At 33.7% G+C, this 25,168-nt stretch overlaps 1 long non-coding RNA gene and 1 gene segment (V, D, J or C); both read right to left on the bottom strand.

The window, feature by feature from the left end:
* Positions 1 to 348: 348 nt before the first annotated feature.
* LOC117597031 (uncharacterized) lies at positions 349 to 3,600 on the bottom strand. Of its 2 annotated transcripts, none has more exons than XR_004577981.2 (3): positions 3,006 to 3,600; positions 1,982 to 2,022; positions 349 to 576 (listed from the first exon to the last, which is right to left on the bottom strand). It is a non-coding gene; the product is annotated as an uncharacterized LOC117597031 (long non-coding RNA). The 2 variants fall into 2 exon arrangements; XR_004577980.2 differs by having other exon boundaries at positions 1,982 to 2,710; positions 3,006 to 3,598.
* A 12,040-nt stretch (positions 3,601 to 15,640) lies between these two features.
* On the bottom strand, positions 15,641 to 24,676 carry LOC113540254 (M1-specific T cell receptor alpha chain-like). The segment is given in 5 exon segments: positions 15,641 to 16,240; positions 16,762 to 16,883; positions 17,009 to 17,053; positions 17,206 to 17,415; positions 24,604 to 24,676. Coding segments are annotated over 4 exon segments (420 nt in total).
* Positions 24,677 to 25,168: the final 492 nt, after the last annotated feature.

The following is a 25,168-nucleotide window of genomic DNA, read 5'->3' as shown; positions in this document are numbered from 1 at the left end:
TATGTGCTAACTGTGTGAAGAGTTTTAAAGATGTGTGTAACCAACACAAAACAGGCATACATCACTCTCTCTCTCTCTCCCTCGGCATCTCCAGCCGCTCCTTTATCCCTCTCTCCCACTGATTAGCCAACTCAGTGCCAGGCGTGCGTCCTCACAGCCTGGCCCCTCCCTCCTGCTCATCACAATGTGAACACAGTCTTGAGAAATACAACTAATTGTAAAAAAAAAAAAAAAAGGATATGGTCAATTACAGTAGACCAAATTTCAATTGCTATAACTGTACTTCTGTCCATGTCCCTTCTTCTTCACACACTTTGTTGTCTTCTGTCAAAACTGCACATGTTTGTCACATTTGTCACATTTTTTAAATCCATCCTGAAGTTCTGTTTGGAGTGTAAATGATTTAGCTGCTTAGAGTTCGTTACCTGGAGAGCAGTTTGTTAATTGACTTCAGATTATGATGATTTGAATTAAATATACTGGGTACTAGTGCTTTCGGAATAAGCACATGATGCACATGACATGCTTTAGGTATGTGAGCTGAGTGTAAAGTTCTTCTCAGAAAGTTCAACCAAGCTGTAAGACAAGTGAAAACACAAATGGTGTTTAGATATGAAATATATCATTCATTTTAGAACATATTGTTTTTCTAATATGCTTTCTATACATACTACATCAGTGAATATTTGCTATACATACACTATATGGTCAGAGGTTTGTGGACACCTGACCATCACACCCATATGTGTTTCTTCCCCAAACTGTTGCCACAAAGTTTGAAGCACACAGTTGTCTAGAATGTCTTTGTATGCTCTAGCTTTACAGTTTCCCTTCACTGGAACTAAGAGGTCCAGTCCAAACCTGTTCCAGCATGACAATGCCCCTTTGCACAAAGCGAGCTCCATGAAGACATGGTGTGGGAAGGTTGGAGTGGAAGAGCTCGAGTGTCCTGCACAGAGCCCTGACCTCAACCCTACTGAACACCTTTGGGATGAACTGGAACACCGACTGAACCCCAGACCTCCTCGACATCCCAACATCAGCGCCTGACCTCACTAATGCTCTTGTAGCTGAATGAACACAAATCCCCACAGCCACGCTCCAACAGACAGTGGAAAGCTTCCCAGAACAGTGGAGCTCATTATAATAGCAAACACAGGGGAATAAATCTGGAATGTGATGTTCATTAAGCACATATGAGTGTAATGGTCAGGTGTCCCAATACCTTTGTCCATATAGTGTATGTATAAGATATCTACCAAGCCCTTAAGATATCTTTTAGCACCCTGATGCACTGAGTTTACTTTGAATACTTCATTCCCACATGAATGCAAAATACATTACAGCAACACAACTGACGTTAACTGTATATATTCAGTGCATCATTTTTCAGTGCGATGAGAATCAACTCTATCTTCTGCTGCTGATTTACATCCACATCACTCCTTATGTCCTCTCAAGCAACACACCAGGAAAAGAATCACATAGCATGTCTGATCTCTCCCTGGCAAGTTTCTACAGATACAGCTAGCCATCTTTGGCTAGGTATTCCTCTCCCGTAGGTATTAAGCCTATAATATTAATAATAATTAATAATATTAAGCCGAGGTATTAATCCTAATGAGGAATTAGGTGTGATTGGTGGATTTAATTGTTTGTTTGTGTGTTTGTTTGAATACCACAGGAATATATACAGTCACAAATTCAGTTTGGTTTTGATATAAAATTATTAAATCCTTCTAAATATAGTTAAAAATGTGCTGTAGATACACAAGGTTTTGTTGGAATTTGAGTTTGAGTGAAAAAAAGCAGTCATGAAATTTGAACGATATGATTGTCCTTCTGTTTCAAAGCAAATGGAAGTCCACGCAGACTGCTGTCATTATAACTGTGTGAAGAGTCAACTCACTACTGATAAATGCATATAAATAATTGAAAGATAAGTATCAGGTGTTGACTATAGATGGCAATATGTGCTTACTTTATTATTTTGAAACACTGCTCCTCAAGCCCTCAAGCCCTCTGATGGAGATGTAATGCAAACACAAGCACAGGAAATAAAGACATTATTTTTTCTTCATGAAATTGGATTTCAGTTGAATTGTTACGAAAAAGGAAAAAGTCCCTGTAACAAAATCGTAACAGTTACAGGAAATAAATCGTAATCGTTACAGGAAATAAAAATCAGATTTTTAATTTGCAAGCAGAATTTGAAATAAGTGCAAACCAAACTGGATAATTCTGCCTTCCAGGCTCTATTATGAAGAGGAAAATTCTGGTAAAGCACAGTTTGGAGGATTGACAATAGATGGCAACATGCACTTAATTTTTGACTCAAAAAATGATTCGCCTCAAACCCCCTGGTGGATAAGTATTGCAAAAACAAGCTTACTGCATATAGACATTATATATAACCTTTAATGACAGTTAATGAACATTGTTATGAATGTCCATAACCATGGGGTATGCAATTTTTGCAATGCAATCGTCTTCCTTATTGATCCGTGCCCATGATGCTCGCAAAGGCATAGCAAGATTAACAGTAAAGAGTATTAGCAAGATTAACATAGCCAGAGTAACAGTAATGAGCACGAGTAAAATACATAAAAACACATTTTTATTTTCTTCTGTGATGAACAGGAATCCAATTCAAGATGTATTCCTGTATTCTGGATCCACAACTGCAACCCTGACCAGGATAAAGCTGTCACTGAAGATAAATGAATCAATAATGTTTCCATTCTTTGTTTAAAAACTGGAGCATACAGTTGTGTGTGTTCAATAATTATAATGAATAATTACGTTCAAAAATAAATGTTCGATAATAAAGAACTATAAATCATTAATATGTAGCTTAATAATAATAATTAAAATATTTATTTTCAATACAGTTAAGTTACACAGTGAAGTTTTAATAAAACTAAATGAAAAATAAAAGAAATATTAAAAAATAATGTCAATCATAATTCATCATGTGTTGTTTGTATCTATATAATGCTACTTACTGGTGCAGGCATGGTGCATAATTAGCACCAGATTTTGCATGTGCAACCTTTATGCAAGATGTCATGCAAAAGGCGCATGCATCAGTTTTCCTGTCCTCATTTCTGTCACCACACACACACACACACACACACACACACACACATCCTGCCTTGTTTACCTCTCAGCAGAGAAAAACAACCACAGACGCTTCTGACGTAGGCAGGAAGTCAGCAGTCATTTCTTATTCTGTGCGCGCCCACTTCCGTAGGAAAATAATTCACTGTGGCAAAACCATCAGCGTATCTCACCCCACTTACCTACTTTTAAAATGACACCAAGATGAAAGCACACATGCTTTAAAGATCTATATCTTGCTTTACCGAATGTCTGTCAGTCACCCAAACATGATAATACATTTAAACAAAATACATAAACATACAGTATATCTATTACTTATTAATAGAAATAAACCACCAGTTACATATTGAACACATAGCACACATCTTAAGACATAAAACGTCACCTATATTGAGTAATATGTTGTTCTGCAGAAAGTGCTATGATTGACCTTTATTCAGACAAAATGCCTTCTTTAATCTCTAACCAAATGATATTCAGTGACAAATGCATGTGGCATGCCAGCAGCACGATATAATTAACCAAATTATGTTGAATAACAAAAACAGCCCAATTATGACAAAATGACTTTCAAAACGTATCCCATTAACGGTACATAGACAAACTTTGGTATTATCACACTTTGCTATTTTCATACACACATTGTAATATACAGTGATATACAGAATGTCCAGTACTGTGCGAAAGTCTTAGGCAGCCTAATTGTTTATATACATTTTGTCTTAGATGTTTGTTTTATGTCTTCTGCGTTAGTGGGTCAGTATTCAGGCCAATTTTAGGATTCATAGAAGTTACAGAAAAAAGGTTTGATATGTTTAAATTAAAACATAATGAAGCCAGAAACCAGAAACTGAAGAAAGTGTAACAGCCAAAGTGTCCAGGACTGTGGCAGGTTCTCCATGATGTCTGTAAACACTTACTGCTCTTTATAGTCCATTTTCATATGTAGAAATGGTTCATTTAATTAATTTTAAATGCATCTTTGCTTTACAGAATTTCTTTCCATGTACCTAAGACTTTTGCACGGTACTAATTATCATTGTTATTATTATGGGGACATGCACAAAATGCTCAGAACGCTCTCGTTTTCATTATGATTTTTCTTCCTTTTTCTCTTCTTCCTTTTTCTCAGCTAAAACTGATCATGCCTGAAACGTGGTCAGTAGGCGGAAGTCCCTCCCTCTACTCAGGCAAGAGAGATCAGCCCGATCGGCCTAACTGTAGTGCTGTAACAAAGTGTTTTTATGTTTTTGGCTCAAATCTCAGAAAACGTAACTCATACAGTGAAAATTTTTCCACTTGTTTCTTGGGTTCACCCACCTACTATTTAGCTCCGCCCACTATTTTTACCTAATTCGCATAATATGCAAAACCTACTTTTGAGAAATTGTCCCAGGATTATTGTCCCATCTTCATAAAACTGGTGTCTGCCGACTCAGAAAAATGTGACCCTCAGTAATGATCAAAAACATTTGTAAACAATATGGTCAAACAAAAAGGCGGAGCCTAATTTCCTCAAACATCTCTAAATCTTGATTCACATGAAACATGAAAGGCATATACAGGACAAGATTTTGACATAGTTTAAAAAAAACGTTTGGGGGTTGGTCATACGTAGGGGGCAGAGCTAACTCCAGATAACTTTCTCAGGAACTGTAAGACCGATCAAGCTGAAATTTGGTATGCTGCATCTCTGTGCTCAAGTGGATTTTTGATGATGACAACCTGATTACTTAAAAAACAAGGTTGTCATCGGCCAATCAGGTTTCAGCAGACATTTTACAAGATAAACATTGAGCTACGTCACTCAAATGTGCCACTGCGGGGGGCTATTCATGGTATTGCACTTATAAACAAACACATCTCTTATAAAATAAGGTGTACAGTGAAACTTCTCTTTTTCCCATGCTTTATTTCCTTACAGCATAAAAATTTGCCTTTTGCCTACTACTTAGTTCTGCCCACTCAGATTTATGATCATTTGCTAAATATGCAAAACCTATTTTTGCGAACTTGTCATATCTTCACACATTTGGTGTCACATTACAAAGTTTGAACCTCAATAATTATCAAAAACATGTTAAGATTTGTAAACAATATGGCCACCATATCCCATTCAATCATTGCAGGGCAGAGCTTAATTTACTCAAGCGTCTATAAGAGAGAGTTATCATTGAGCTCTCGTCACCAAAATGAACAGCATGACCTTTTAGCGATCCACTGGTAGCTGACGCAATCTCACTCAAGTTAGTCACTAGGGGGCGCTATTCATGTTTATGCATGTAAAAAAAACAAGCATATTTCTTGTAAAATAAAATATATTTTGAAATGGATTTTTTTCTCCTGATTCTTTGGCTTACTGCATAAAACCTTTCAAATGTATGATGTTTCATTTTGAGATATCTTTACAAATTTGGTCAAATGACTCAGTGGAGTGTTAAACTCAATATTTATCAAAATCATGTTAGAGATTTGTAAACAACATGACTAGAACATGCCAATTAATAATTGCAGTTATTAACAAATAATTATTAATTTACTCAACTCAACTCAATTCCCATGATTCCCATGAAACTTGAAAGACTTATTCAGGAATAAATGCCGAGGCCGTGTGCTGACGCTGGGGTGCGGTCTTCCACAGGGGGTGGGGTCAAGTTCAAATAACTGTTTTCCCGACACTGTTAGTCCCATCGAGTTGGGATTTGTTGTACTGCATCTTTGTGCTAATCTGTGAGTGGTTTTCTACTGATGAATGGGTTACATCAAAAACATGGCAGACATCAGCCAATCAGCTTGCAGCACACGCTTCACAGTGTAAGCATTGAGTTACTATCATTAAACTTTAACAGTATGTTCCTCTTTAGTGTTATATGCAACTTGGCCAGAGCTAGACACTAGAGGTTTTAATTGCAAAGGGTGCTTGTCCCGCACAGATTGCGATATTTATTATTAATAGTAGTAGAGTGCTCGTCCCGCACATATGTTTACATTTATTTTTCTTCTTACTATTATTATTATTAGTAGTAGTAGAAGTAGCATAGTACTCTCCTCAGTTTCAGGTGAATTTGTCCTAAAATTTATCCTCCATAAATATTAAAAACTTAGCAGACACACATCACTGAGCTCCCCAGATCCCTGTTCAGATTCTACATCACAGAAAAAGAAGTTTGTGGGAAGAAAAGAACATGCTAATATGGTGTTACGAGAAATAAATGATGTCTCTCTCGATATTTGTCATGGAATAAACTGTGTTAGTGAAGCAATCAGTCATACACGTAAGAAAAAAATGTTAACTCTTCTGATAAAATCATCAACAGTTTAACTTGGGACTGAAAACATCAGTTGTGTCATGAGAAGGAAAAACGTGCAATGCAAGACAATGTGTTTCCAGGCCTGGGGTACAAAACTCCTAATCTACGGCAGAAAGTTCACAGTGAAACTATTTTAGAGTTTGTTATCATTGATGTTTCATTGCTTTCTGTATATTCTCATTGACACAGAAATCTGTATTTTCTGCATATTTTACATGAATATCATGCAATTATGTACCACGCCTTTAGCATTATATAAATACAAATAATACAAATATATGGAAATACAATGATTTGTAAAAGTGATCTTCCTTTTCACGCACACACACACACACACACACACACATACAATTATATACCTCAATTATGTACTTACACCACTTAATTTGGCATATTCATTAGTTTTATTTGAAGCCAATATTAAAATTTTGCAATAATTACATATCTATATAGTAAATACATATTTAGGTTTATAGCTTATTTATTATTTTTAAAATAAATAACAAGATATGTTTATGACACAGTGTCCCTCCCTTGAAAAGTGGTAGGTGAAATCAAAACATTTCATGTATACATTTTATTTATTATTTATTTCATTAGTCGTATTTTGTTCATCTTGCTGCTCTATACTTTCGCAGATCTTGTGCTAGGTTGTTAGGTATGTTGTAGGTACGTTGTACATTTCCTTACACTTCACAGATTTTCATGAAAGTTTATTGAAACTTTATTATTGTAATGTTTTCTGTGGAAGTGAAAAGGGTGGATATTGAAGTACGTATTTATAGAGCCAGTTATTCCTGCAGATACAAACGGTACAAATAGTAGTATTTACGGTAGCAGTTATCTTTTTTTATTCATTTAATCAGGAATCTATAAATCTAAATGTATATAATTATAACATCAATATATAATCATTACAGAAATATATGATTGTTTTAATATTGGCTTAAAATGAAATTAATTAAAAGTGCTAAGTTTAATTTTAAAAAAATGATTCAGTAAAAACATTCTGTATGTTCTAGTGGTGGGGAAAGAAAACTTATCTGAGGTTGGTTCAAAGAGGTTTGTTGAGTTTTGTTGCAATCACTATAACACCATATAAATATATAAACTGTATAATAAAACATTTACTTAAAAATAACTTTAAGGCTACAAAAGCCAGCAGGAAGTGTGTGGGATTTTACTGGAATGGAAAACATGTGTTATGGATGTGGCCTGTGGGCTCGAAGCAGCTGTGTATGAGAAGAGCAGCTTGCCGAGAGCTCTGCAGCTGGCTGAACTAGACAGCACAGTTTCCGTTTCAGACACAGCTCTGGTTTTTATAGCATGGAAAACACTGCACGCTTCCCGGATGTTGTGGGCGCAATTAGCATCGGCGGTGACACCTTTTTTTTCTAACACATTGAAACATTATAAGAACATAAATAAATATGAGATCTTGAGACTATTTTGCAACTGTTTTTAAAATTATTTTACACAGCAGCTGTACACTTAGAACAGTAATGTGTGGACACTAAATAACAAATTAGTGAAAATCCATGAGGCAGAAACGTTTGTACACTGATATTAAAACAAACATTAAGAGTTACACATGAAAATAAATTATTCACAGCAACATTCCCAGGTGTTAACTGAACATAGTAGATGTTTTCGACTGAGGATTGTCTTCTATTGTCTTGTGCTTTAACAGAAAAGCTCACAGACTTAAAAACATAACAATGGAAATTAAATTAAATGAGTAATCACTACACAAATGTCACATTTACTTATCTGAACTATCAGAACTCTGAACGTTGCTTGAAGAAACTAATCTGATTGAGCGTAAAGCAGTTACTGAGAGTTTTATTTTTAACATAGCTTGAGAAACTAAACAGCATTTCAAAATGGACTTAATTAGTTCGTTAACTTAACTCAGTGAATTTATATCAGTCTAACAAATAAATTAAATTAACACGAATCTTTATACATTTACTCAAAGCAATCAATTTTTAAACTGAAACAGTTTAAGGCGATCAGTTTCCCTAAGTGATTTGAGTAAAATTAACTCATCTGGTTTTATATTATTGTCTCACATGCTGGTATTTTTGCTGTAAAATCTTTGTTAAGCCTTACTTTTCACATTTCCGTCACCTCCTTTGTAAATCAGTGATTTTTATTTTTATTAAACTGATCAACAGCAGCAAATTCACACAATTATTAGAATGTTATCAAATTTAAGAAATGAAGTTACACTGAGGAGGTGAAGGAACATCTGCACATCTGCTTTCTGAAAGGATTTCTTGGAAAGAGAGATTTCACTGATATGTTTATGGATATATTTACACTGACAATAGAGGTATAAACCAGGCATAAGTGCTTAGAAGTGTTTTGTATTCTTACAATAATAGCCTTATACCTGTGAGCAAACTGACTGTTCAACCTGAATAGTGATTGCAAACAATGTGTTAAGCAATAAAAATGCTTGACTCACCCTTTAGACACGAGGTCGGATCAAAACGTGTGATCTGATAAAAAAAAAAAAAGACCAAAAATTAATTTCAATCAAAAATCGATATGCTGTCACATGGACGCAGAGAAGAGTGTGTGACATCTGTATGGATTTGCAATCAAATACACTTTATAATTGCAGTATAAATAAATAAATAGATAAATAAATAAAGGTTTGGGTATACTTGCTAAGCACCTCTTATTACTAATCCATGACAAAATCCAAAAAAAAAAAAACAAAACAAAGTAAAAACATAAAAACATACAAACAAAATCTACATTTCAGGTCGACCCACATTCATGGTCACTATTTGTTAAGAAAAAAGTTCGATTACAAAAATTACATTCAAGCACACAAACAAGCAAACAAAGAAACAAACAGGGGAAAATAATATAAATAATGCGACTCAGACATATACAACAAAACACATTTATGTTTATGAGTCATCATGAAATTAAATATGTTTTTTTAATGCGGCATCGTGAGGCACTACCAGAGTTTACTGTTATAAAGTTACACAGAATTTTAGCTGCAGTTAAATTATAGTGACGTGCAAAATATTCACCCACAATACATTTACTGATTGTTTCATTCTGAGCACAGTCACATGCTCCGTTATAAAAGGGTGTGCACACTTATGCAACCAGATTATTGTAAGTTCATATTTTTCCCCTGAAGCCGGCGTTACACTGTACGATATTCGGCCAAGCACAATCGCACATCATAAAGGATCCTCTTTGGTCAGGAGTTGAGATCATTGGTCTTTGAACGCATTATATGACATGCTTGAAGGTGGCTGAGTTAGTGAGGCCAAAGACAGCTGATGAAGTTCTGGCAGTGTCAGAAAATTTTCCTTAAAATCTCAGACTGTGAGCGCTGCTACGACACTCGTCCAATAGGAGGACGGCATATGATTACACAAAACTACAGCTATAAACACGGCAGTGGCGATGGCGAAACGGAAACAAAATGTGATTTAAAAGAAAAGCAGTTTGATGAATTGCAGCAACAGATAGAACATCTCTATAATGTCTCATCACAGTTAAAGCATTATAGCTTTCAGGTGCGTGGGTAGCTAATTAGCATGCAAGAACTCTGTTCATAGACTTTATTTACTGTTATGACAATGTAAAATTATTTTTATGCTTTCCAGTTGAAGAGCTACAAACCTGTGCTGTGTGGCACAATGTAATAGCTACGTTCATCGCTTAATCTGACATGAAGGACACGTGTTATTGTACAATCTGTTACTCAATTCTTATTGGGATCATCTCGTACAGTGTGACAAATTATAATCTTAAAAAAGAGCTGGAATCGCAGAGTGTAATTCCAGCTTAAAACAGTTGATTGTTTTTCACTTTAATTTTTTTTTTTTTGCTTGCTATATCACATTAAAGGTGGGAAAAGATCTGAAATCATTTATCTTGGTGTCTTTTTTTTTAACATCACCAAAATTTGTAATATTAACCAGGACTGTTACAACCTGGAACTGAAATGCACTTAATATGGATTAATGCATTAAGTGCACTTAAAATATAAAGCTTTTAATGATCTTAACAACAAATCATTGGTCAGGAAATGAGCAGGAATGAAACAGATAGATAAAGGAGCTCAGTATGCGAGAGCTTTTCCCTTTAATTTGTTTAAATGTTTAAGGCTTGTGGCTCTTGATGAGCTGCATCAGGTGCAGCAGATAACCACATAATCACTAATCTTTAAAGAAAAAAAATCCCAGAAGATATTTTTGGAAAATTTTGTACACCCAGACATGTGTTAGTTTGAATTTTACATCAAACATTTTAATCATTATCATGATTTTGCATACAAGAAGCTTTCCCCAAACAGCAAAAGGTAATCAGTGAATGGAGGCACAGGAGCTCTCAGGAGTGCATCTGTTTCATTCCTGCTCATTTCCTCACCAATCATTTGTTGTTATGACCATTAAAAGCTTCATATTTGCCATTTTGGGCTTGACCTGTTTTTCCCCCCAGGAGCGTATACAGTGGATATATAAAGTCTACACACCCCTGTTAAAATGCCAGGTTTCTGGTGATGTAAAAAAATGAGACCAAGATAAATCATTTCAGAACTTTTTCCACCTTTAATGTGACCTATAACCTGTACAACTCAACTGAAAAACAAACTGAAATCTTTTAGGGAGGTGAGTAAAAATAAAAAAACAAAATAATGTGGTTGCATAAGTGTGCTGTGTGGCTGTGTTCAGAATTAAGCAATCACATTTAAACTCACATTAAATAGCAGTCAGTACACACCTGCCATCATTTAAAGTGCCTCTGATTAACCCCAAATAAAGTTCAGCTGTTCTAGTAGGCTTTAGCAAAAGCCATGGTCCACAGAGAGCTTCCTCAGGATCAGAGAGATCTGATTATTAAAAGGTATCAGTCAGGAGAAGGGTACAAAAGAATTTCCAAGGCATTAGATATACCATGGAACACAGTGAAGACCATCATCATCATCAAGTGGAGAAAATGTGGCGCAACAGCGACATTACCAAGAACTGGACGTCCCTCCAAAATTGATGAAAAGACGAGAAGAAAACTGGTCAGGGAGGCTGCCAAGAGCAACATTAAAGGAGCTGCAGGAATTTCTGGCAAGTACTGGCTGTGTAGTACATGTGACAACAATCTCCCGTATTCTTCATATGTCTGGGCTATGGGGTAGGGTGGCAAGACGGAAGCCTTTTCTTACAAAGAAAAACATCCAAGCCTGGCTAAATTTTGCAAAAACACATTTGAAGTCTCCCAAAAGCACGTGGGAAAATGTCTTATGGTCTGATGAAACCAAGGTTGAACTTTTTGGCCATAATTCCAAAAAGTATGTTTGGCACAAAAAGAACACTGCACATCACCAGAAGAACATCATACCCACGGTGAAGCATGGTGGTGGCAGCATCATGCTTTGGGGCTGTTTTTCTTCTGGAACTGGGGCCTTAGTCAAGGTGGAGGAAATTATGAACAGTTCCAGATACCAGTCAATATTGGCACAAAACCTTCAGGCTTCTGCTAGAAAGCTGAAGATGAAGAAGAACTTCATCTTTCAGCACGACAACGACCCAAAGCATACATCCAAATCAACAAAAGAATGGCTTCACCAGAAGAAGATTAAAGTTTTGGAATGGCCCAGCCAGAGCCCAGACCTGAATCCAATTGAAAATCTGTGGGGTGATCTGATGAGTGCACAGAGATGCCCTCGCAATCTGACAGATTTGGAGTGTTTTTGTAATGAAGAGGGCGAATATCGCCAAGTGAAGATGTGCCATGCTGATAGACTCATACAAGACTGAGTGCTGTAATAAAATCAAAAGGTGCTTCAACAAAGTATTAGTTTAAGGGTGTGCACACTTATGCAACCACATTATTGTTTTTTTTATTTTTACTCGCCCAACCTAAAAGATTTCAGTTTGTTTTTCAGTTGAGTTGTACAGGTTATAGGTCACATTAAAGGTGGAAAAAGTTCTGAAATGATTTATCTTGGTCTCATTTTTTTACATCACAGAAGCCTGGCATTTTAACGGGGGTGTGTAGACTTTATATATATGTACAGTGGATATATATATATATATATATATATATATATATATATATATATATATATACACACACTCCTTATTAACTGTGTAAACTGTGACATCAGTGAATCTGAATCTGACCCTGAGCAAAATACTAAAGCTACACTGGAGTGGTTCCAAACCAATAATGTGAGTGTGTTAGAATGGCCCAGTCAAAGCACACACATCAATCTGATTAAATATCAGAGTTTGAGAAACTTGCAAAAAAAAGGGGGACAAAAAGATCAGGATCCAGATGCTCAAAGCTTGAAGACACATATCCCAGAAGACAAATGTGGTTCTACCAAGTGATCCAGAGGAGTTAATACTTATGCTTTAATCAAATGTTTGCTTTCTTGTTTAAACTGTGCATTATGGTAAAATATACATCTTGTGTGTTCAAATGTGAAACATATTAAGTAAATCCCAATTAAGTCAACTTCAGGTTGTAACACTATGAAATGTGGAGAGGTTTAAGGGGGTGAACACTTATGCAAGGCACTGAATAATGAATTACGGTTCACATGGTGAATTATGTTAATATTAATGCACTTCTTGCACAGTTATGTGGGATTTCCACACATAATTAACCTTATGAAACATTTCTAAGCTTTTACACGCCATAGATATGAACATGACTGTCAATAAATTGCTCAATTTTATCTGCTCTAAAGATTATATTACAAATTTCGAGAAACTCTTAATGACTCGAGAATCTTCCTCAACACATTCCTTCGACAAGTGTTTCACTGTGTGTGGGAGATGACACGAACTAACTTGTCTCGCAGATGTTCCACAACATTAAATGTAACTATAGATGGATGAATGCTTGAAGTGATGTTCACTAATAAATTGTGATTGCTTTTGGACATGGCAAATTGCTGTGGCACAAGAGGAATTAAACACTGCGTGTTGTGCTGTTATAGGAAAATAATCAGCTTCAATGTGGGAAAGGCATCACACCACCCCATCATGGATTATTTTCCCATCACAGCAAGGTCCGTTGTGTTTTATTCCTTAAATAACCGCAGCTCTGGCTACAAGGTTTATATTAAAATGCCTTTTCTAATGCATTATTGTTTCTATAGTAATAAAGAAAGTTGTACGCCCGCATGAAAAGTTTTTGATTTTGATATTGTAAAGTTTTCTGGGATTTATTTATTTTCTATTTACTATTTATTGTATCTATAGCATCTTTGTCTGAGAACACTCAGAGGTAAAGCTGTTGTAAACTTTTTAAAACTTTTTGTAAAGTTTTCCGCCAAGGGAAAATCTTAAAGACGGAAGGTTTCGTGTTTTCTTGTCAAAATGACAAGCTACATTTGTTTCTCTAATGATCTTCAAGAGAGAAATAAAAGAAAGACGGGTGAGGGAATGACTGTTTATAGTAAGTGAGAACAGGAACACGACATTAAATGAATCTCTAAACGGTAAAAAGTATGACGTGTCTTTTAATCGTATCATAAAATCTATATTTGGTGTGATATAAGAAGAACAAAACATCTCAGGGTGCTGTTATTGGAAAATAATCAACTTCAGGCTCATCACAGTAACTTTGAGTCGGGAAGCATCACACCATCTCATTGTTGATTATTTTTCCATCACAGCACACCCTGATGTGTTTTATTTGTTGGTTAAACTGGCCACTTCATCGCTAGTGTTTGTATCAGTAAAGAGTATTAACACTCAGTCCAGCCTGTGTATTTAGCTGGGCCTTGTTTTGTTCCTGTAATCATCTTGCACTTATCTTGACTGCTTGAGCTTGAACTTAAATTGTATTCTGCCTCAGCGGTAGGTTTCGATTAAAGTATCTAGCAAATGAATAAACCGCAATGATTTTGTGAAACTTTTTGAACGTTTGGATACAAACAAATGACGCTCATACAGTACAGTACGTATACATACATACATATAAGAAGTACTATTTACTACACAGCTTGTTTTTCTAATAACGTGCATTTGCTTCTGCAAATGCTGCAAGATCACACATTTACTGTGAGCAAGAAAACCACAGACAACATCCATCATGTGTTGAAAAAAAGTGAGCGGTACACTGCAAGACAGAAAAACACAGTAAGAGGACTTGATTAAAAAAAAGGGTCACTATTAAAGCTTACAAAGCTCTATCCACCATTTTGTTGATCATTTATATACAGTACAGTGTATGTTTGTAAAGTATGTACACAGAATGGAGTACCAGGTTGCCTGAGGGAAAAAAAGGGTACTGACTAATCACATATTTCCTCAGAAGTGTGGCTCTGCACTGCACACTGATAATGAAAGTCTGAGTGAGTTTTTCCTATAGTGCTGTACAGAAAAAAACAAGCTTTATATGTGTATTTGTCTGCGTTTTGTGTGCCCTGCTAGATACATAATTGGAATGAAACAAATAATAATGTCCTAGAGCGATTTATGGCGTTAGCTTTATCTAACAAGGTCAGTATCAGCAGTATCTCATGATTATGTCACGTAAGAAAACTGATTCATTCTTTTATCTTTAGTAAACACTTTATTCTGGCAAGTATAAAGCCAGAGCTTTTCCTGGGAAGTACTGGGCTAGTCAACTGCATGGCACCAAGCACACACATACACACATTAAACACTTACACCTAGGGACAATTTAGAGTAGCCAATCCAAACAATGCAAAAAAAGTTAACTTAGCAAGTGAACATATAATGAAAATAGACCCATTTATCTAGTACTTCCTATAATCACAGTAAACTAGTATCTAGTACTTCCTATAATCACAGTTTACTAAGATTATTAAACCTGTTTCTAGACACTGTGTTACTTTCAAGCTTTAAATGATCTTACTTTATTGGCAGGTCATTTTGCTTCTTTCTAGAAATAAATGCAAAAAATAATGTGCAAAATTAACAAGACTACTTCAGACTTGGAAAGAAATTAAGAAAGATATGCCTAGAAATAGGTGTAATAATCTTCTATTTGGTTTATTGTAATCTTATAATAGGAAATATAGATAAAGTTGACTGTATCCAAGGTTTTTCCACTTGCTAAGATGTAATTTTCTTGCAGTGCATTGATACAGTATGTTACTAGAGTCTGACTTGTGTTCATTACCTGTACATGAGTGTTTAAGAAAGTTTAAGAAATAGAGTTGAGTGTTTAAAAAAAAATTGCAAGAAATCTAGTGATTATTTCATGTACTTATCATTTATTTTGATGTGCAAAAGACAATACCTAAATATAAATGAACAATGATCTATACATATAAAGCCACGTACATAGTATATGCATGTGCACATATCTTAGCAACTTCAACTTTAAGTCATACACATATTCTGTTAATGTTTATAAAGAGATACCGATGCAGATTCAGCCAATATGGGAATATAAATGATAAATGATAAGACAGGATTAATAGCAGTGAGTAAAAATAATAATAAACAGAAAAAAAACAGACCTAATAAGTGCAGGTAAGTGAAAGTAGAATTCAGATTCTGAACAAGCAGTCAAAAGTAATCATAGCTAGATTTGAGTATTACATTGTGAAAATGTCTATTGTTAAAAGCGTGAATTAAAAAAGTATGTAAATAAAATTAAATTGAATTGAATAGTAAGTATTTTTTATCACAAAAAAAGGAAAGAGCTATTTCTTAAATGAACAAATAAGACCTATATTACATTGCATTTCAACAACCATGTTGTCATGTTGAGCAGAACATTCCTCTTTCTTCACACAGACAGCACAAAATTCATCCAGGGCTTCCAATTTGGGATTGTATCACCTTAAAAAGACACAAAAAATACAAAGATTTTAATATTTGAAACAAAAAATATATTTGATTAGCCCTTTTCTTCATCTTGAATGTTTAATGATTACACTAGACCATTTTAAAAACATTTAGTCATCTGAGGTACTATTGACTCAACTGACTCTCTGAACAACAGAAAAAAAACAACATGCAAATTCTAACAAAGACCCCAAGACAAATAGGCAGCATACACTCCTGGGCAAAAAAATGCATAAATAAAAATAAAAATGAAAAATGGGCCAAGCCCAAAATGGCAAATATTAAGCTTTTAATGGTCTTAACAACAAACCATTGATCAGAAAATGAAAATTTTTGAATTCTTAATCAAATAAGGAAATGCTCTCAGGCCTTAAATGGGTATTTATGTCTGTTGGGAAAATAAAGGCCTGTGTTGCTGGGCTACATATTTCCTCCTTTAAATTTGCCACTTGTGTTAATCTGTGGCTTGGCAACAAACAAGACTAACCTATTGTGGTAAATCAAAGAATGCTTACCAAATTCAAAAAGCACTAACTCAACCAGACTTTCGCCGTCATCAAGATATTGAACGCAATGGCCTTCAAGAGCAGGACCCTTATCCAAAAGATGCTCAGTGCGAAGAAGTTGGTCTTGGCATCTACAGGAGAAAAAAAAATTAGTATTTGTAAGCAAATTGTTTTGTATCCTCAAAATCTACAATTACTGATTATAGAATGTATGTAAGTAAAAAATAATAATAAATCAGAGCGAAACTTCATTTACCTGATTTGAAATTGTCCACTTCAGGTGCCTTAGTACCACAGTTATCTTTCATGTATAAAAAAGAATAAAATATTAATGTGGGCAAAATGATGTAAGCAATCCAAAATATTTGTACAGTAATATTCTGGTACAGTCATACTAAAACTCTGAAATCAGTGCAATTTTGGCTAGTGTACATGTTGTCTATAAATTCTCACCGGTTACATTACAGTCGGTGGTGTCATTCAGTATGAGCCTGCTGTAATAAGCCTCGTCTGTAAACCGAACTGCTCCTTCTTTCTCACCAGGTGGCCAAATTGTATCGGTGATATTTTGAACTGTAAAGCCAGTGGCGAGGCAGGATTCTTTTTCTTCACTGCCACTATTCTGTGGCTTAACTATGTAATACTCCGGGTCCCGTTTTACTTCTGTAAACACACAAGAAAATGCACATAGAACATAAAGTTAATATAATTATTAAAGCTGAGGGTCCATCAGCATATTTTCAAACAATGCATAAAGAACATGTTTGGTAATGTAATGCGGAAGTACATAAGGGTTAGCATTTGTTGCTAATAACCATTAACAGACAAATGTCCCCAACTATTGCAAGGGCAGTTTTGTAAGTTAAAATATTGTATGCATATGCAAAGATCTGTCATTCCAACCTCGAACATCTCACGTCATTTGTCCTTTTGTGTAATTTGTATTTTGATTGAACACAGTTTGCTTAGTGTTTTCCTTCTTAAAAAAAAAGTCAAAGATTAAGAAAGTACTCCCATACACTCGGGAATGTGTTTAAATGGCAGGATGTATGAATGTATGAATGCACAGTCTGGGCTAGAAGGAAATGAGCCCCAGCTTCTACTTTGTACCATTCTGTGTATTCTTTCTTAAGACCATTAGTGGTGCTGCTGTTCTTGGTTCCACAAAAGTCCAAAATAATCCACTTTAAGCCATTTATTAGCACCAAATCTGGAAGTCAGATACTGAACCTGCAGTTCTAAAGCAGTTGACCAGTTGTAGCTTGGCAACTGTAATTAGGTACTCTGTAGACTAGCAAATTCTAGATAAGCTACAGTAAAGTGTACAGTAAATTTGATCATTAATGTCCTAAAATTTAGAAAAGAGAAGTGTATTACTGTTATTATCATTTTGTTTAGGATTACCTTTATCTCAAACACAGGAGTAGAGTTTTTGGATCCGGATTAGACAATCTATTAAAAATTTCACAGAGCATGTACACTTGCTTAACATTATTTATGGAGCTAGATATTAGCTTGTTTGTTGTTTTTTTACAACACCTTTTGCAGAAAATAGTACAAGGACAACTGTATTCAGCATTGGAGACAGGTTATTGAACTGACCTCAGTTCACACAGATATTGATCTCATAACTAAAACCCGAGCTACATTTATCATGTTAATTGTGTCTTTGCCAAACATTTTCTTAATAATTCAACCAAGCAATAATAATTCCGTCATATTTCGAGTTGCGTCATAAATTTATAAGAAAAGTTAGGATATCTAAAGTTGCCCAAGTTTTAAACGCTGCCAATTTTGCAACCTAGAGAAAATGCCATGTTGATGGTTTATATAGCAAATGATCGTTTCTGATATGCAAATAAGTAAATTTTTACAAAAAGAATCATTTAAGAAATCCTACTGGTTTAGTACAGACCTACTGCATGCAAACATTTCTACAGTATATTGCATAAATTAAAAGCTTCAGAACTCAAGCACAGTTTACTTGGGCATACTTTATGCCTATTTCATTTTTGTAATGACACAAAAACTTCCTGCTGATTATTGAAAATACTTGCAATTTTTTTTAAATAAATACTCACGTGGTTGTATTGTTAATTTTGTCCCATGGCCAAAGGTTATCCTTACGTTTTTATTCACACAGTTTAAGGTGTCATTACAAATAGATTCTTGTTTCTACAAGGATTGGAAAACTATAAAGACATTGACCAGACTGAAATAATATTTTTACATGCAATGCAAAGACAGAACACCACCAGCAAAAATGATAATCAAGCTACATGATTATATACTTGTTCTGTATTAATGTACTTAATTACCTAGCTAAATTGCCATACATTATTACGTTATGTTAGCTAACACCTAGCCTAATCAGACAACCAATACATGAGCCCGCTGCTAATGGGTTAATAACTTGTCCACCCGTGTATGCGTAATAAAGTTTTTGATGAATGACAAATTCTACTTACTTTTTTCAACTGTCACTTTTACACCCGAACCAAATATTATCCTACTGTAATCATTCACACAGTATGCAAATTAAGGACAGAAACCTTCAAAGGAAAGTCTTTCCAGTTTTTCAGAATCTATTGAACTATTTTTGTGTTTTTTTCATATTCAATTATTTCTAAGCATAGTTCATTTTAATAGTTTAAATTATCATCAAAATAATATTGTTAATTCAGGTCCAAACTTAAAATAAGTTTCACACTGCTAAAGAAAATCTGTCTAATAGTCACATTTATAGTGTGTTGCTTTTAAAAAGTTTCTTTATTTGCAGTTTATTATTAAATGTGTTTGTTTAGTTTATTGAACTGTACTATTATTTACAGTGGATGTGTGAGGTTACGATATTTACATTACAATTCATTACCGCTACAGATGTAATGAATTCACATCGAAACACTTTTCATTTCAAACTAACTAAATTTTTAGTAAATATATATTAATAAATAAACATAAACATTGCTCTTTTGTTAGCTGTTAGCTGCAATTCTATTTGTTCTTCATTGTATCATAGAAACTTTATATTCTTTTCTGACTGAGTTCCAATGTTTTTCAGCTGCAAATATGATTTGGTTAAAAAAATTGTTAATGGTATTGTAACGATTTTCTTAAAATCATTTTAATTTTAAGAAGTTCTACAATTAACATACTTAATATTGATACCAGTATCGACGTAGTTATCACACTGAAAACGATTTCTGAAGCAGTTTTTTTTTTTAAACATAGATAGCTAGCTTTACTGTACAACAGAGCATGAGAGTAATGTATGAATTGTAATGAGAAACTGTGATCCAATTTTAGTGAACATTTTTAGTTGCGCAATCACTAAATCATCATTTTCCCCAAAGTTAACTACATTCAACAGTTAACACAAGTGGAAATCAATCATAGATTGAATTCTGTGTTCATTCCATGTAGCATGTTACATTTTTCATTAAAAACCTCGGGCTTGCGTTTGTAATGATTGTAGGCATTTTGTATACCTCTGCATATCTATGTTAATTTCTAATATAAACGCCTAAAATATATATGAAAACAAATGCTGAGTAACACTTTACAAAACATCATCAAGGGAGATTCAGGTTCACTTTTTATATCTTCATAAAGAGAATTTAGGAAATTCAACATAATTTATTGAGCAATGCAATTTCTACTTAATTTTTTTTTGCCAGTTATATGTTTTTATAGGTTCTTACTCTTTTCAACTGTGAGATTAATTCCTTGTCCATAATAGAGTTTCCAGTCTGATTTCACATAATGAATTAATGCTTTACAATAACATTATCATAACTTTTCCTGCCACTCACAAACATGTTGGTTGGCTGAACATCAGAAACCTAGCAATCCACTGAAGTTTATCAAGCTTAAAGATGATTTTTAAGGACTAATATACACAATTAATTTTGCAGCTACATTTATTTTACTTAACATTATATGTGTACATACAGCAATACATTTTCTTCTCAAGTCCATTAAAACTGTGGAAAACTTACTTGTATGGATAGTTAGTTTTGTCCCTGCTGCAAATATGATTTTACGAAAACCATCATTCACACAGCACGAGACCTCGCAGCATTAATGTTCGAATATTACGAATATTAAGAAATTTCGCTCATTATTTTAACTCTTTCATTAAGAGAATAGTTGCATCCACAACCTTTTATTTAAACTAAACTTTAGTTAATAAAAATGACTCTCTCATCATTCTTGGGCCATTTCCTCACATTTGGTTCTCTCAATTAATTTCTACTAATTACTAAAACTTACACGCTTGCTTTTTTGATTTTATTACTTATTTTTTTATTCTTATTTTTATCACATCATCATAAGATAGAAGATAGTAAGTTGTTGTAGGCCAAGCTACATACGATCACTGATGCACATGTTTACAATTAGGAAGTTGCTTACATAACAGATTAACGCAGCTAACACCAGCTAATGTCACAAAAATGGCTACCACCAATCATAGAACTTACTTGAATGAATAATTACTTGAGTTCCATGTCCAAAAATGATCTTATACCCGGTATTCACACAGACACTGGATGCACAACAAAAACTTATGCTCTTACCACGCTACACACTGTTGATCAACTGTTTCTCCGTATTTATACAAAACACACTTTACTGTGATTTTCATTCTAAATCTAGACATTTTTACTTTTATAAATTGATATTTTGTGCGATGCTGATTCATTTTCCTGGACAAAAATGAAATGTATTGTTCGATGCCATTAAATGCATCAGTCTGTAAATCAAATAAAAAAAAATTCAGTTGGTCCATTTATTATTAAAAGTATGTGTAAAAGTACTCACTAGATGCAACTGTTATTTTGGTTCCAGATCCAAATACGACTTTCGAGTTTTGAGATGTCACACATTAGTTGTGCTCTATACAATAATATATAGTCTATCTAGACCTATAGTTGATGATAGAATAGCGTATAGAGTTGACAAAAAAGTTTGGTTAAATATCAAAATGTAAACAAAAAACCCACCTTAATCCTAGAGATAGTTAGATCTTATTTAAGCATAAACAATTCAACTTGGCAAAGTAATATACAGTATGTTGGACAGGAATTCTGGACCTGACAATTACAGCCTTTAGATATTATATAATGATCCAAATTACGTAAGTATGGTAAGTATGATTCCTGTGATTTTATCAACAGTAAACGTCTACAAGTTAAATTACCTTTTACATTAAATTCCTCATTAAACATAGTGAATTACTTTATTTTCTCAAAGATTAAACTTATAGCCTTCAATATTGAAGCATTTTAAAAATAAGCTAATAGACATAATGAATTTTACAACTACATACACTTTCACTTAAAATTATATCTGTACATTATTGCTGAAGTATAGAAACTTACTTGTATGGATAATTAGTTTTATCCCTGATGCAAATATCATTTTCCCAGCATTCACACAGCCACTGACCACAGAACAAAAAACCTACTGATTTCTCTCGTACTAAACAAATGTTAGGATAAGTTTTTCATAAACTTATACTACAAAACAATTGTATAGATTTTTGTGGAATGCTTGCTCATTTTATTAGAGCTTAGTAAATATTGATAAATGGAACAAAATGAAAATATTATGTTTTAAAAATGAGTCAAAATATTGTTTTTATTATTGAAACTTGTAAATACTCACTAGAAGTAACTTTCAATTTAGTTCCAGTTCCAAATACAACTCTCCAGCCTCCAGAAGTCACACTTTGATGATGCTTTAGCCCAAAAGTACCACATCTATAGTCTAGTTAGCTAATGAACAAAGCTGCGGTTTGAAATAAGAATGCAAAATACTTTGGAAAATTTTAACCTTGGATTATTCCTGATGTGTTGAATCTATGAAAAACTTACTTGTATGGATAATTAGTTTTGTCCCTGCTGCAAATATGATTTTCCCAAAGCCATCATTCACACAGCACGACACCAGATAACATTAACGATCCAGTGAATTAACAATCCATGATAAGCAAGAAACATTGTTTTTTGTTGGGTTTTTTTGGTGCAAAAAGTTCAATCAGAAATTTGGCCAATTATTTTAACTTTTTAATTAGGAAAATAGTTATGTCCACAGCTCATGTTTTAATCTAAAAGTAAGAACTACTGTTGATGCTTTACTCCAGTTAATGCATGTACAGTGAAAGAATTTTTGTGAATCAATTTTTACTATATTTAATATAGAAAATCACGCCATAGTAATGGTTTATAATTCCCACATCTATAGTCTATTACTGAAGCTATGAAAAACTTACTTGTATGGATTATTAGTTTTATTCCTGAAGCAAATATGATTTTCCCATAGCCTTCATTCACACAGCACGACACCACACAACATTAACGAATTAACAATCAAGAAAAGTTTGTTGTGCCATTTTTTGAGCAATATAATGAGAAATTTGGCTAATTGTTTTAACTTTTTAATTAAGAATATGGTTACATCCACAGCTCATTATTAAATCTTAAAATTAAGAACTGCTTACATTAGGTAAAGGTAAAGTAAAGCGTATACATTAATAGCCATTGTTGTGAATTAATTTTTGTGAAGCAATTTTTTAATATCTTCAAAGAGGCTGAAATTTGGCTTTTTTTTAATTCTGGTATGGATATCAAAGAGAACAGTTACATCTTCAGCTCATATTAAACAAATGCGATGACCAGTTTTCTAGTGAAACTACTTTGTTGTAATTTAATTTTTTGTTGTAATTTTAAATAGTTTGATATTTTGTGGAATGCTGGCTAAATTTTATTCGAATAAAACCAGCTATGCAAATATGTTGATAAATGTAATGAAATGAAAATATTATGGTCTAAAAGTTCCAACTATGACCTTCCAGTTTCCAAATGTCACACTTTATCAGTGCTTTATAATAATTATTTAGAATTTTGTCATTTTACTTACGTAACTGAACTGTGAGCCAAGTTCCTTTACCAAGTATTATTCTATAGCCATCAGTCACACTACCACTGTCCTCATCTCAAAAACTTACTGTATGATGAATAATGTACAGTCATTTTTAGCCCTTTATCTGTACATTTTCTTTCATTCTGTAAAGCTGTTTTGGAAACAAATGGATTTCTATATCTGTTCTTGGAATCTTGTACCATTTGGTATTTTATCGAGGAATGCAAGGGATTTAAAGTTCTTGTAGAATATTTTATAAGCTGGATGAAATTTTGAGTTAGATTTCACACTCTAACATTAACACTATAACACTATAATGTTAATAGTAATATTATATATTATGCCCACTTTTTTTTTTTTTTTTAACAAACTTCACAGATCAGAGTGCTGTATTATATTAACTTGTCCTAACTGATGGCATGTATTTCTTGTGTTTGTAGTTTTTACCTTTGCTTTTAAAATAAAATTTCGACAGTGACTATGGGTTATAACGTTATAGTAGCGTAACGTAATGTTATAGTAAGCTAATAGTTGATATGATACACTATAAAGTGTTTAGGAAAAAGTTAACGATACACTTACTAGACTGAACAATCAATGTTATTCCATTTCCGAAGATGATCTTGTTATTGGCGTAATTCACACACTAACAAACATCTCAACAAAAAGTTACTGAAGTCAGTAGAGTTCAGGGTCTGAAATATGGGTTATTTGTGTATATTTGCTAGCACCATATACGTTAGGTTTAAAACATTTAATCGTAGGAATGTGAAATAATGTTCTTGCTAAATTTAAATGCTTTTCAGTTAGGTTTTCTTTCATAGTTTGATCATTTGTGGGATATTGACTATGTTTATTGGAATAAACTCAATGTTGAATGTAATAGATTTATTTTTTGTTAATAAAAATGAATTAATAATTACTCACTAGCCGTCACTGTCAATTTGGTTCCAGTTCCAAATATGAGTTTCTGGTTTCCATACATCACACAATGCTAGTGCCTTAGACAATAATTCCATGTCTATTCAACATACAAATTCACTTTTTCACATCATATTTGGTCACAGGCTTTGCAAGAATACAACATCTAAAGATTACTTACTACCTTTCACAATAAGAAATACATGATCCCTTAATATATGTAATTTTTTTTTTTTTATCATTTGACATGTGATTGTTCACATACGTGCAAGTACAGTGTTTTAAACAGAAAAGGAACGAAAAACAACTAAAATTTGAGTTCTTGAGTTCTTATTGTTCAAAAATCACAATTTTCCTCGTACTTTCATACTTTAAGTAAATCCAAAAGTTTATACTTAAATTGAAGTATAGAGTATTCTTAGCATAATTACATATGCATAGTATATTCATTTAAAGTTTCCCAATTAATGTGCAATGCTATTAATTTTAAAAGATAAAAAATTTAGACAACTTGTAAATTTAATGCCTGGAATTAATCAAGGGAAGACGATTAACTTACTTGACAGCACTA

Source organism: Pangasianodon hypophthalmus, chromosome 4 (assembly GCF_027358585.1).
Source record: "Pangasianodon hypophthalmus isolate fPanHyp1 chromosome 4, fPanHyp1.pri, whole genome shotgun sequence".
Taxonomy (NCBI): Eukaryota; Metazoa; Chordata; class Actinopteri; order Siluriformes; family Pangasiidae; genus Pangasianodon; species Pangasianodon hypophthalmus.
Note: the sequence above shows the minus strand (reverse complement) of the source record. Positions and strands in the feature narration are given on the sequence as shown.